This window comes from Ischnura elegans, chromosome 7, assembly GCF_921293095.1.
Source record: "Ischnura elegans chromosome 7, ioIscEleg1.1, whole genome shotgun sequence".
Classification (NCBI taxonomy): domain Eukaryota; kingdom Metazoa; phylum Arthropoda; class Insecta; order Odonata; family Coenagrionidae; genus Ischnura; species Ischnura elegans.
In genome coordinates this window covers 45,809,996-45,824,252 of record NC_060252.1, presented here as the reverse complement: position 1 = coordinate 45,824,252, position 14,257 = coordinate 45,809,996, and the positions used below count along the sequence as shown (strand labels likewise).

The following is a 14,257-nucleotide window of genomic DNA, read 5'->3' as shown; positions in this document are numbered from 1 at the left end:
CATTGTATCTAGCATCATAGCAAGAAGCCTAATGGTGGCTCACTAAATAGTATTTGGAGTCATGAGACAATTCCCCATGAATTAGTTTTCAGTCAAATGTGATCTCTAACTTGTTTGAAGGATAGTCTTACTTGTAGAAAGTTGGAATACTTACTGCAAAGCGACGTGCACTAGCTATCTTGTTCTCCACTCGCCTGTCAATGGCTGCCCTGATGTCCCGAAGGAATGCAAGTTCCTGAGCGTATAAAAGTCTAGTTGGTGCTCCCACTTCGTAGGGCAGCGACCAAAGACTTGTGGAATACATGACTGGTGGTTCACTGCTTGACATGAGCGGGCTGATGTTCCAAATGAGGGTACCTTGGACTCTCATTAGTTCTTCTGGTTTCACTTGGTCAGCCTTGTTCAGGATCATTCGTACCTAGGAAAATATCGAATTCATGAATCAGTAAGCTAGTGTAATTTATTCATTTCTGTTTAAGATTATAGCATTTTGAATTTAGTTTTCTAGATTATTTATTTCGGAAGGTAATTGTTATTAATTTACATCGGCATGTGAAAATGAGCTGGAACACACCTGTCTTGTCAATATGACAGTTTTTATTTAAGCAAATTATTGGTTTAATCCTTTGTTACACGCTAAGCGGGGCTTTTGCTGCCTTTTTCGAAAACTCAAAATAGGGCCTTTACGGCGTATAGATCACTGGTGGCACACTTTCGTATTCTAATTCTGTACTTTTTCCTCGACCAAGAACATTAGTGTTTGCAATGCCTTAAGAAAAAGTATTTATCAAGAAATTTGCATTTTGATATGCTTTATTTTTGTTTATAAATGAAGGAGAAAAATATTTGAAGTGCTTTTGGTTATTATAAGTTATCCAAATGTGTTAAATACCCTATAATTTTAATGTATATTTAGGAAAACCAAAAATATTAAATTGCGGCAAAAAAAGCCGTATGCAAGTACTGGCGCTATCCTTGTGGGCGCATGTAGCTAAGGGTTAATGCTTGGCACATTGTTATTTCATAATGCTTATCATTTGCGTCAACTACTAGGATAGTCGCTTGACACATCAAGAGGAGTTTAGAAGGTTTATACAGAGCTAGTCCTAATGCGCAATTTTTTCAATCTTGTATGTATCTTTCTTAGTTGGGTGTTATACATTTCGTATCAAAGTGAAACATGGCATGCAACCCACGAACTCAAATTTGGTTGGTGTGGTTAGTTTATGTATACATTAATGGCGGGTTATAAATTTCAGATGTATATGAAAGCTATCCCAGGATTAAAGCACCCTAATGTTAAACATGATTACACCTTAATCTAAAATATGAAAAAAATGCATCTGTGGCTATTGCGAATTCAGCTTGTGCTTTGAATTCTATTTTTTTTTTAATTGAAGTGGGAAATGTATTACAGTAAATTCCGGTTATTACGCGCCTCACTTTACCGCGGTTTCGGATATACCGCGGGTCTATCCATGTCCCCCGAAATGGTTACATTGACCTTTTTTTTTGAGGTAGGTAACTTTGTGGCGAATTTTATCTCGGCGTGACTACCGACGCGTCGCAACGGCGCTACTTCAAGCGACTGTATTAACGCGGTTGGCGACGTATTCCATACATTGTTTCGTAGCCATAAAAAAACTCGGCAATTCCTGATCGGTCATTGTGTCTTGTGAACTCGAGCTGAAAAGTGTGTTGCACGGCTATAATAATTTTCGAGATTCAGGGAGATTGAGATAATTCTCTTTCGTACGTTCGCACCGCGGCGCTCAAACCAAGGTAGGTACTCAATGCCCACAGGCTTCGAGTATTTAATGATGAAGGAGCTGTTTTACCTTTGTCTTAGGCTTAATATGAATATGAAAATTACTTTTTTACGAAAATTTTCATTGATGTTAGGGTTAAAACGATGCCTGCCAAAAGGAAAACTTACACAATTAAAGAAAAGTTGGGCATAATCGACAGAGTGAAGCGCGGTGATTCAAAATCAAGTTTATTCAGGGAGTTTGGTGTTCCTGAAGGAACTATTCGTGGTTGGATGAAAGAAGAAGATAAATTACGATCATTTGTTCATCAAGTGGATGACGAAATAGGACTTGATAGAAAAAAGGCCAGATTGAGTGCTGCTGGTGATGTGGATGAATGTTTGTTGACGTGGTTTGTTCAGAAGCGCAGTGAAGGTGTTCCATTATCCGGTCCACTTTTACAAGCACAAGCAATTAAATTAAATAAACAAATAGGTGGTGCTCATGATTTTGTTGCTTCTGCTGGCTGGCTATCGAGGTGGAAAATTCGCCACGGGATAGCGCAAGTTAACATGCAAGGAGAATCGCGTTCCAGTGACAGTGTAGCAGCTAGAGAATTCTATGGGACTTTACGCAAGATGATTGATGAGGGTGAGTACACTGAAGAGCAATTGTATAACTGCGATGAAACCGCTCTCTATTATAGATTGCTTCCAACAAAATCACTTGATATTAAGAAGTCGGCAAATAAATCCGGAATAAAAATGAGCAAAGAAAGAGCGACTTTATTGCTGTGCGCGAACAAATCAGGAAGTCACAAGTTAAAACCTCTGTGTTTTGGTAAAAATCGAAGTCCTCGGTGCTTCAAGCACGTTAATATGACAGCACTACCCATAAATTACAAAAATAGTCAGAATGCCTGGATGACTCGAGACATTTTTTTATTTTGGTTCAATGAAGATTTTGTTCCATCGGTTAAGAGCCACTTAAGATCAAAAACGTTAGAAGAGAAGGCACTACTTCTGTTAGATAACTGTCCGGCCCATCCGTCTTCTGAGCTTTTGATATCGAGGGATGGTAAAATAGTGGCCTCGTTTTTACAAAAAAATATGACAGCTCTTATTCAGCCCATGGATCAAGGGATAATCAGAGCATTTAAAGCCCTCTATCGGTGGGAATTGCTCACTAGTGTCATAAATTCAGAACTGCAGGTACAAGAATATCTGAAAACAGTCACCCTGAAGAATATGGCTTATAATATTGGTTTGGCATGGAAGAAAATAACTTCAGCTACATTTCTAAATGGCTGGTCAAAGTGCGAGTATACAGCGGGCGATAGCATGGAAGACGAAGACGAGTTTATGGGTTTCACGGAAGAGGACGCACGTGAAGCTTCAGATGTTCTTTCTAATAAACTATTTGTGAGTGATCTCGAGGCCTGGGTTCGCGAAGACGAGGAAACTCCTGTATCTGCTTATAAGAGTAACGAAGAAATTGTGGCTGCAGTCCAGAGCCGCGCAAAAACAGCTGCGTCATCGGAAGATGAGAGCGAGAATGAAGAAGACGAATGTGAGGTCGAGATGCCAAAAATTGGCCATTTATTACATAATATAAGTGAATTGATGAATTGGTTGGAAGGACAAAGTGATTGCGATAGTTTTCATCTGTTGCACTTGCAAAGCATAAAAAATTACGTGACAAAGAAACGCCATCAACTATCGCGGCAAAAGAAAATATCCGAGTATTTTAGTAAATCCCGTTAAAGTAGAACGTCTAAATCATAAAATAAATATTTTAATAATGTATTACGCAAATAAATTGGCTATAAAAATTACCTTTAAGGGTTTTTTTATTGCTTCCCACGCAGTTTCCCGTAATAACGCGGTTGTCCGATAACGCGGGTGTAAACTATGTCCCCCTAGAACCGCGTTATAACCGAATTTTACTGTAATATTATTTTTCGTACTTAACAAATTCGAAAACTGTGATTTGCACCAAAAGTTTGTTTTTTCAATTTTGTGCCTTTATCGATCAGCATTTTGGCTGGAAAAAGTGTCAGCAGTGACAATGCTTTGTGTTACAATTTAGATGTATTATGTGCAAGCGTGTATTGTAGAAAGCTTGAAAGTAAAATCCTTTGTGTTGCTGTAAACATGATTCGAAATGGCATATTGATCTTTAGAAACTATACCTTTAGATTAGAGAGAGGCTAGAATTAGATTTACGCATCAAGGAGGCCCAGCAACTGTAATTTGATGTTGCCTGCCTGTGTTCGTCCTTATTTGTTCTTTAGTACACAGTGTATTTCAAAATGGGAATCAAGAATTCCAGCTATATTTTTACTGGCTTTTTACAATTGGCGATGTTATTGATTACTGTTGTTTACCTGATATTCTCTGCCTTTAAGTTGATCCAGTATAGCTTCAGTTTCTGGTCCTACATCTAACTTAGCTGGGTCATAGACAAGGAATATAACATCAGCTCTGTCAATGAACCACTGGCATGCATCATTGAATGGGAAATGCCGTTCCACTTGCTTTCTGATTTCCAAAATCCCTGGAATTTCTACTATGTTGACCTGCGAAATAAATTGTAAATGAACATGAAACTGGTCGTTTCAGCTGGAATATGGTGGAACAGTTTCGTCATAAATGAAAGAAATCTTGCAAGTTCCACTTTTTATGATAGCTTTCATTTATGGTTAATGAACAATAACATCATTCAAGTTGAGCATCAAATTTCCTTTTTTACTACATAGTCTTTGACAGTTGCTGTCAAATGGATTTTTAATGGCATTGTAAAGATTTTATTCTGACTTTGGTGAAAAACTACTGTTGTGCATCAATTTTTTGAGAATACTAATTCAGGACAAAAACGTTTGATTTGGGACTACTTGTATTTAATTTTTTTCCTTGAAATTCGCTGGCATAGAGTGGATTGCCATAGCATTAATAAGTCTTCATTGAAGGGGAGGGGACATTTTTTCACGGGTATAATGCTACATATTCTGAGGGTTTAATTTACCTTTTCCAAAAGTTTATTTGGCAATCGTAGCCCACGCAACCTGTCAAGTAGCCCCTGTCCAAATTTCTGTAAACCAGAGAATGTCCAATCGGCAGCAAGTTGAGTTCCATCAAGTACCTCCACTTGATCACCAGACATGAGGATGTTAAAGTAGGCAGGTGATGGTTCGGCTCCTGGAATAATTATATTTCATTATCTACATCTTGGAATTCATTACTAGTTGGAAAATAATCTAGGAAAAGAAAATTCCTGAATTTTAAGAATATGTACATGTATTTATATACTTGATGTCTTTGACAATTTTCATAATGCCTCTGCATTTTCTTTTGGAATATAGGAAACCCATTTTTTTTCAAGCCTTTCACTCAATGATTACCTTGGACAAGTTATGTATGTACGTTATTTCTACGTCATGGTACACAATGTAGAAGCGGATGGTCTAATATCATACATAAATATTAAAAAGTAAGCCATTGGGCTTATCTGGCTTTATTGTATTAATTGCTTTCACATAACCTGCCATTGACTACATATGTACATGGCTTGGATTCGTAATTTGCTGGTGATTACTACATATTTGTCTGCAGAATTCTGCCTTCTAGGAATTTGCTAGGCATCTCATCCCAGTGTGTATCTTCTCATCTTTACATTGATCATACTTATTTTGCTTCCAAATGAGTGTATTTTTTATAAATTTTAAATTTTGCCTTATCTTTTATGAGCAAAAACTTCCTCGGTGTAGGAGCTTCAATTTAGTAGCCTTACATGGGAATATGTATTTCTTTATATTACTGTAATCATTTGTTTCAGTAAATATAGTGAAGGGTTTCAAAATACCTAGCTTGTTTTTGTTTTCAGCTTGAATAATTAAATGCTTTCTTTTTAAAAATTTCAATTTGCTGTTCAATTTTTGTAGAAAAAAGTGTAATACTCCAGGAAATGTATGTTAACCCTTATTTTTATTTTGATACATTGAAACATACTTATCTTCACTTTTTGTGCATCTGTTACTCTTGTAAACTCACCTGTCCTAAGTGCTGTGTTAGTAAATTCAATATCCATCAAGTAGTTTATGATGGAAGATTTTCCTCCACTCCAAGGTCCCATAAATAATATAAGGGGTTTAGAAAATATTTCTGGGTCTGTAAAGGAATTAGTATATATTAGACAGGAAGATGTGCTTAACCTCATGCAGATATGTGTGTCTGGTGATTAGTTTACCTCCAAAATGCCTATTGCTGAGATCACGGTACTTGTATAGAATTTCCAGTGGTTTAATAGCATTGTCATAAATACGCTTTAGGTCTTTCAATGTGGAATCTTCTATTTTTGACAGTACCATATCAGTTGCTTTGGTGTCCTCATTGAGCTTAAGCACAGCATGAATGTGATCGGTATTTCTCCTTTCTGATGGAATAAAATTGTCCTAGAAAGAAATGAAACTCGTAACGTTAAAATTTTAATCTAGAATGGTGCCACTCACCAAGATTCCTTATAATAGCCTGAAAGTCCAGGTTATAGGTTGCAGTCAATACGGGGTGAAAGAACTTCTCTTTCGACCTTTTTAGAAATGCAAAGTGTTAAAGTTTTCCTAAACTTTGTTACTGATTTGAAAGGCAAGAGTTATAAAGTTAATATTTGGCAGCAGTCTGCACTAGGTTACCGCTGAAAGCTCCTCTTCTGGTGGACGTGGTGCTTCCTCCTGCGGTTCTTCCGGTACTTCGGCTTCTGTGAAGGGAAAAAAAATTATGCAGTCCATTGAGATGTCTTCTATCTTATTCTACTGTGTTTTTATGTGTTTCCTGTCAGGATTACTAAATCTTAGTTCTAATGTGGCAGTTACAATATTAGTTTCTCCGTTGCCCTTCATAGATAATCATTATCAGTTTGTCTTAATTTTTATATGGCCATTATACTCTACTTTGATATATTTTTGCTGTATAAATTTGCAAAAGCATTATCAGTGACTTATTTTGATAAGATCTCTCTTAAGGAAAACATAAGTGAGCTACTTCAAAGTCAGTGTTTTATAATCATATTTTCCATGAAAACTCCTGCGTTTCATAGGCATGTTATAGAAATAAGTCATTCTTTCAAGTTCTGAAGATTTACTGCATCCTAATTCGTGAGTTGTCACGTTCCTTTATAGTGCTTAAATTGATTGTATTGTAGCTGAAGGACTTTATGAGAGTAGAATTGACTTTTTATGTACAAGAAAGCATTTGCAAACCTTCACAAATGTGTTTGCAATTCTAAACTTAAATAACCAGAATCAAAGCTATGATTGCTATCCTAAAAATATTGTGATGTAAAATGATGAAGTTATTTTTAAGACATTGACTATAAGTTCAGCTAGCATTAGTTTAACCTAAGACAACCAGCCGATTGGTTAATCAGCTTTTGAGGCCTTACCAGCAGACTCCTCAAGTGAGGCCACCTCTTCTTTTTCTATCTTCTCCTCAGAGACTGCCTCTCCACTGCCTTCTTCTGCAGAGGCCGCCACGGTTTCTGCAGATGCACCCTCTTCTCCGCTACCCGCTTCCTCTCCTCCAGGTCCAGCTTCAGCACTTGATGCCTCCTCAGCACTCTTCTCTTCTTCACTGACTGCCTTATCCTCGACACTTTCTCCCTTATCCTCAACACTAGCAGTTTCTTCTGCACTCTTGGTCTCCTCTGCACTGGCCTGATCTTCTGCACTGGTGGTTACTTCGGCACTGGCTTGATCTTCTGAACTGGCCTTATCTTCCGCACTGGCCTTATCTTCCTCACTGGCCTTATCTTCCTCACTGGCCTTATCTTCCTCACTGGCTTTATTCTCTTCACTGGTGGTCACCTCTGCACTGCCCTTATCCTCTTGGCTAGCCCCTTCCTCCTCTGCACTCGCTTGTTCCCCACTGGCTACCTCACCGCCCACATCACCCTCCTCACCACTAGCCTCAGCACTGGTTTCTGATGCCACTTGGCCAGCCACTTCCAGACTTTCAGCAGAGATTTCTTCTGTTGGTGCTGCCTCACCAGAACCAGCACCAGCCTCCTCAGCCTCTGCACTCTTGGGCTCGGCTGAAGTGGCTTCTGCGCTGTCTCCAACCTCGCCAGAGGCACCTTGGTCTCCAGTGACCTCTCCACTGCCCATTTCCTCTCCACCTGCTTCAGTGCTGGCATCCTCTCCACTCCCAGCTTCCCCACTCCCCTGCTCAGCTGATGTGGCATCTTCGGCACTGGCCGGTGCCTCTGCTGAGGCTTCCTCCGCAGACTGTGGTCCTGCCCCCTGCTCGCTACTGGTCTCTTCTACACTGGCTGGTGCCTCTCCAGATGCCGAAGTGTCCTCCGTCACCTCTTGAGAGGCTTCAGTCGAGTCTGCTTCTTTCGATTCTGTTCCAGCCTCTGCTGATGTGGCGGCTGCTTCGGTCGATTCCCCACTACCCTCATCAGGGGTTGGTTGCTCTGCAGATTCTGTGTCGGCAAGGCTAACCCCTTCCTGGAACATGTTACAGAGTCATCAAAACACTGTTTCAAAGGACTGCTTTTCATTGAAAGTATATTCAAAGTTATGAAGTTGATCAATTATTTCCACAAATGATATTAATTATATAAATCAATCTAAAGTTAATTTAACTAATAGATGAAACTTATGGGGTTTATAATTATGGGTAGTGTGGAAGGTAGGTTAAGGAGAGAGAGGACAGGAAATTGAATTGTGGGTATTTAGCTCTGGCAAGAAAGATTTCATAAATTTTCTGGGATCTGATATGCTGGCAACGTTTGCTCAATTATGTTTTATCAGTATTAGTTTTTATACAAAATAGCGCCAATTAAAGTGAGTTGCATGTATGAAGTCTTGATGTAGCAGTGAGCATTTGATATCTAAAAAGAATTGAACCATTTGTTTGGCAAATGTTAATTCTACAAATATTTTACATGGCTCCGTATGCTTTGCCTTGTACTCTCCGGCAACTCTCTTCAACCTCATTATCCTTAGGAGCCTACATTTCTAGTTTATTGCATTAATTCATGGAAAGCTGTTGTGACTTACAGTAGATTCAGCTGAGGTTGCTTCAGCAGATGCTGTGTCTTGTGGTAGAACGACCTCTTCACTCCCTGCTGTCTGTTCTCCTGATGCCACCTCATCGCTTGTTCCCCCACTTTCCGCTGATCCTGCTTCAGTCGGCTCAACTGGAAATTAAGCATTCCTACATTAATTTTACTTCCTAAATAATTCTTCTTGTCCTTGCCTTCTTGTGATACTACTATATCTTTTTAATTCTTATTTTTTATTTTGTTCCAAATGTGGAGAAATGATACATACAAAGTTGTAGGTGGGTTTGGTGTCTTATTATCCTAGTGGATTAATTATCCTGAAACTTGCATCATGAGTTCAGCATTTTATGGTTTAGTTGGCAGTTTTCTAAATTTTTAATCTACATCTCTATTATCAAATGTGAGCGCATATTCACCTGTCGTTTCCTCATGGCCCAGCTTCTTCAAGGCAGCTTCAATGTGCGGTCGGCATTCACTGAAAGATGGTTGAGGCTGATCCACCCCTGCAAACCCTGGTTGAGTTTCTTGAGCCACTGAAACTGAATATGCCATTTCCATTAGAATCGTCAGGTTTACAAAATCTTGATGTAAATTCATTAAACACTGTGAGCATCCGGTTATTCAGTGATGGCCTGTTTTGAGTGTAAAATTATTCATTTTTTGTATTAGTTTTCACAATGTATTTGTTTAGAATTTAACATGTTCGCTGACAGACTTCAATGGAGTAATTATTGCATGTGTGCAAAGCATTTTAACCAGCGGTATGATGTGATACCTTTTGGTGTCTCGCTCAATTTTGCAATAGATTTAAAGAATTGCATTTGCGCTGAATTAAAATGTTGGCATTTGATGACATGTGAGTTACCATATGGTAGAACAAGGCAAGGAACAAGGTTATCATCACACATAATATTCCAATTCCATGATTGGCTATATACTCTGTCCCTTAAACTCAAGCAAATCATCATCTTAATTTACTTTATCTCCAAAACTAATTGAAAGATTCATTGTTTCAAGAAATTATTAAACTACAAGACTTAGGCTTGACATAGACATGCTCTAGACACCAATAAGAGTAACTGTTATGGCTTATATTTAGCTTAGGTATATTTAAAAGAATTAGGTGGCTGCTTAGGGAATCGATTTTTTATCTGGTGTTAATATACATTTCCTCCAATAGATACACCAATTAACACCTGGTCATCTCAGATAATTTTTATTGATCACCTCATCCACTGTGGCATAGCAAGATCTTTCTAATAGTTATAAGCATCAACTGTTTTAGCTCATGATGATACATGTTAGCATGCATTTTCGAGGGGATTCAGTCTTGATAGTAGTGACCTATAACACCTTCATATCTTGATTCCTCACTCAAATCAACTAATGGTATTAAAAATCATTTCATTTAGATTATCATTCTTTCCGTGGAATAGTTCTCATGCACATGCTATTAATTTTCTTTGACTAGCCTTGACTAGCTCGCTCTTCTTGAAGTTGAACTTCAGCTGGATATAATTTACTTCCATTGCAATGAAGTAAATAGCCACACACCGCCCATGGTGATAGGACGATGGCAGCAAATGACGTCGACATTCCTTACTTCATTCTGTGATAGAATTAAGAATTCTATATTTTGTCTCAAATAACTCCTAAGAAAAGTATGTGCTGGATCAAAATTCGGAAATAAGTACCAAACGTTTTAATTTTACACCCGTTAGGAATGTTTACGGAATCATTTCCACTGTCGGTGGTTCATCTTTGTGGAATACTCTTGCCGTTATTACCATGTCATTATCGTGGGTCATTGACCGGGTTGCAATCTCCCGCTGATTGTGTACCCTTGATAATGGCGAGGTGGCATTGAGATCGGTCAGGTTGTAATTTAATGGACAATTTCTAATTACTGCGTTCCTCCTCATTGTATGTTTCTTATACGAGCCCATTTATCTCGTGTATCACGAATGTAATACCATAGGATTCTTCAGTCGGCCGCAAGTTACGCTGTGTCTCGGTAATTGTATATTACCATACGTACTCAGACTTTGACGCTGAATATTACTACTTTTCAACACTACTTGTCGTTAATGCAAATGTTCATTTGCAAATTTTGATGGTAGAATAATTTGTGACTAGCACCGCGCTGCGGCCACTATTGAAAGTCTATTATAATTGGCCCGAAGGGGCAAAAACATAAATCTAGTGTAAGGTTACTCGGGATTTCCACTGGGTCAGTTTCTCCATCACGGCCGACGTTTCGATGAACGAGTCGTATGTCGTCATCAGGACATGATCCAGGGTACGTCCATGCCATCCAGGGCATGACGATGGTCGACTTATTCATCGAAACGTCGTCCGTGATGAAGAACCTGACCCGGATGAAATCCAGAGTAACCTTCCATGATACAATACGCTGGGAAAGCCTGCGATCATTCTTCAATATAAATCTAGCTTCTAGGGGAAGGACCGGGGCTTCCTATATGCTATCTCGTAGTCGTCGATGGTCTTTTTCACCGATTCTTCGTGAATCATCCTGCCTGAATCGAAAATTAGCCCGTTTGTAAATGCGATCTTCTCTTGTTAATAAAGGACCGATCATGTGTCTTTTCTTGCGACGTGGTATTTAGGATTGCATTGACTGATGCCAGGACGGCCAAGAAATACAAAATGCTTCCCACCCTCCCCTAGCTTTCCCCCCCTCCAGCGCGCCTTAGATCAGCGATGACGTGCTCGACCGACTTGTTTCCAGCTACGTCTTCTTACGTTACATCCTTTGGCCGTTGCTATACATCGGCGTTGATCTGGAGACGAAAAATAGTTCGCGAGAATGCCCGTTTTCCGGGACTTTCCAAGCTCTTTATTTTTGGAAATAATAATCGTTCGGAATTATCGTAATCGTGAAAAGAAGGTCCTCTTAGTGTTCACGCCCCTTGAGCCTGTAGTGATAATTTCCTTTCATCGGAATTTCCAGGAGCTTACACTTAGATTATGCATGTCATTTTCGTGAAATTTTTAAAATATGCTCTTCACATTGTATGTGCATTTTTATTTTGCGACCAAAAATACGCTTTTCGTGCTATATATTTTGGATAATTTATGAAAATCCACGGTTTTATTTGGTTCCTATTGCATTTCTTTTCTGTGCTTACCGAAATTTTTGCCAAGACCAGAATTTTATGCCCCAATTACATAGCATCATAATAAGAACAACATTTAGACCCGCCATTTGACTACTTGTTTAATAGTTATCAAATTGATGCTGCAATTTTAGTCGGATTTCTTTAGTTACCTGAAAGTGGTGGACTCCATTAACTCAGAAAGTATTGACGTAGGAAAAAATTGGCAACAAGTCGTCACCCCTGAAACTTATTCTAGAGTAATCCCAGAATTTCTGGTTGTGGCCTTTCTGGCTATTTTTAATTACAAATAGAAGTGTTCTGGTAGTATTTATACGTCTACCCGGGGGGCGATGTTTGTTTTATAGGCATTTCATGATCTCGAAATTTTCATATATGAAGTTCCCTTGTCGTGAGCGAAAGCGCTATGCAAGCTGTGAGAGCGAACAAATGAGTCGTCGGAAATAGACTTCGATTCCAATCGTATGTGTCATGTCTCAATGCCTGGCATACTCGGGCCGTCGGAAGAATACCGTCTATATTCTTCCTTAAGTTTAGGCAGCTGAACGTACACTCTAGTTGAAACGGTTGCGTCTTAATTTTTACTAGGGGTAAATGTGAAGCTTCGCTAGCTGTTCCAAGCCCACTGCTCGTATTCTTGCCAAGATGTAAGATGTAGTTTTGGTTTTTTTGTCTCATTGGTATATTGGGCTGCTATCTCCGAATCTTTTTGTTTCCTTCCAAAATTTCGTGACGTGGCATTGCAAAAAATGCCTCAAGTTTTACTTTCATAGCTTTTTCGTTCATAGATAGGACTCCGTCGACTAAGGACGATTTTCGTGTTCAAAATCTAAGTAAGTAGAATTCCCCTCAAATTTTACCCGTGAGATATTTTTACTCTGACTAACCGAATAGACTCCAGCACACATATTTGCCGTTTCTGCTCATCTCCGCGAAAAACCAGTTTCTGAGGAAGTAACTAAGCTAATCGATGGTGGTAGTATTTATAGTGTTAAATTATTTTTTCCTCATTTTCGGCGGTTAATCCGAGTGTAACCTTCATTATCTTCCGTCGTGTCAGATTTAAAAATTTGCAAATGTCAAAAATTTAAAGATAAATGAATTTTCCAAAAGTCCTGATTTTTTTCTTTCGATAATATATTCGGGTGTAGCTTGATGCGTCTTTTCTTATCGCCATACGTGTATAAAGCCTGAATGAAGCGGGAGGTGGCTTATTGAAACCTTAGTTGCGAATAAATTGCCGAAAATGAGTGAAAACCTTTATTTAGTAGACGTTTCAATTTATAAATGTGTATATGAATATGTATATGTAATGGTGATGCTTCCCTGACCGTGGGTGTTTGGGTCATCAGCGATATTACTTTGTTTCATGAATGTGCATTCAAGGAATCTTTGGGTACGATATATTTCATAATCTAACAACCTAATTTGCATTTATTCTCCATTGAAACTGCGTAAAGGGCAAGCAACATTCGGCGAAGGAGAGCGATGAAGTGTAAAACATGTAAATCGAAATGTGCCTCTCGTTTCGTCATTTCTCAGGCTTATGTAAGAAACCCAATTTACAATAGTTATATCTTAATTGACGACTGCAATGAAGTTCATTATTTTATCACGGAATGGTCGCAACTTTCGGTTCGGTAGGCCTAACTAAAGAGTTGTTTAAAAAGTTACGAAAACGACTACCGTAATAGTGAAAGCAAAACGAATGGGAGCGTCTTATTTTAGGTGAGAGGATAATTTGGATGTTTAGATACTAAATATTTCGTTGATGCATCATTGTCATAGTTCGCTTTTACTGACCTTCCGAGTCTGAGTTGAGTCCTAATTTTTATGTTATTTTTTCATCTAAAGTTTCGATGTAGAAGGATTCTCGGATTCTACATCGGGTAATTGGCTGCGTGTCTCTCGACGTTTCGAAGAAGGGTTCGTTGTTCATCCTCAAAGGTCTTCTGAATGGCCTCTCTGAAGGTGGTCCGGTATATAAAACGTGTCTGTGGGTCAGGTGCTATCTGATTGGCTCTGGAGTGTTCTGCTTTTCCCGCCTTGTACTTTTACATAATGGAAGTCATGATGGTCTCCATTCATTGCTGATATGGAATCCGGAGTCTCGGTTGATGGTATTTGCGCGGATCTGAATTGCTTCATTGACAGGGCGGTCGGGAAACATGCAGCCAGTTTCCCGGTGGAGAACTCGAGGATCCTTTCGGGATCTGTTACGCCGTGAAAATCTAAGATCTTACTTTAAGTCTCGGTGTTTTTGTTCTTCAAATTGGTATTTGGATGTGGATGGAAAGGTTGTGATAGGAT

At 38.9% G+C, this 14,257-nt stretch overlaps 2 protein-coding genes across 3 annotated transcripts in view; one reads left to right on the top strand and one right to left on the bottom strand.

Moving 5' to 3' along the window:
• Nucleotides 1-14,257, top strand: part of LOC124162985 (putative protein FAM10A4) — an 86,860-nt gene that overhangs the window by 12,302 nt on the left and 60,301 nt on the right. The gene's annotated exons all lie outside the window — the stretch shown is intronic.
• The window catches only part of LOC124162984 (translation initiation factor IF-2), a 37,961-nt gene that overhangs the window by 1,489 nt on the left and 22,215 nt on the right, over nt 1-14,257 (bottom strand). The window contains exons 2-10 of the mRNA XM_046539766.1: nt 9,227-9,349; nt 8,806-8,945; nt 7,185-8,250; nt 6,436-6,500; nt 5,994-6,198; nt 5,798-5,914; nt 4,773-4,945; nt 4,135-4,326; nt 155-418 (exon numbers count right to left, since the gene is read on the bottom strand). Of these exons, the coding sequence (XP_046395722.1) occupies nt 155-418; nt 4,135-4,326; nt 4,773-4,945; nt 5,798-5,914; nt 5,994-6,198; nt 6,436-6,500; nt 7,185-8,250; nt 8,806-8,945; nt 9,227-9,349 (2,345 nt within the window). The remainder of the gene's footprint in view (nt 1-154; nt 419-4,134; nt 4,327-4,772; nt 4,946-5,797; nt 5,915-5,993; nt 6,199-6,435; nt 6,501-7,184; nt 8,251-8,805; nt 8,946-9,226; nt 9,350-14,257) is intronic.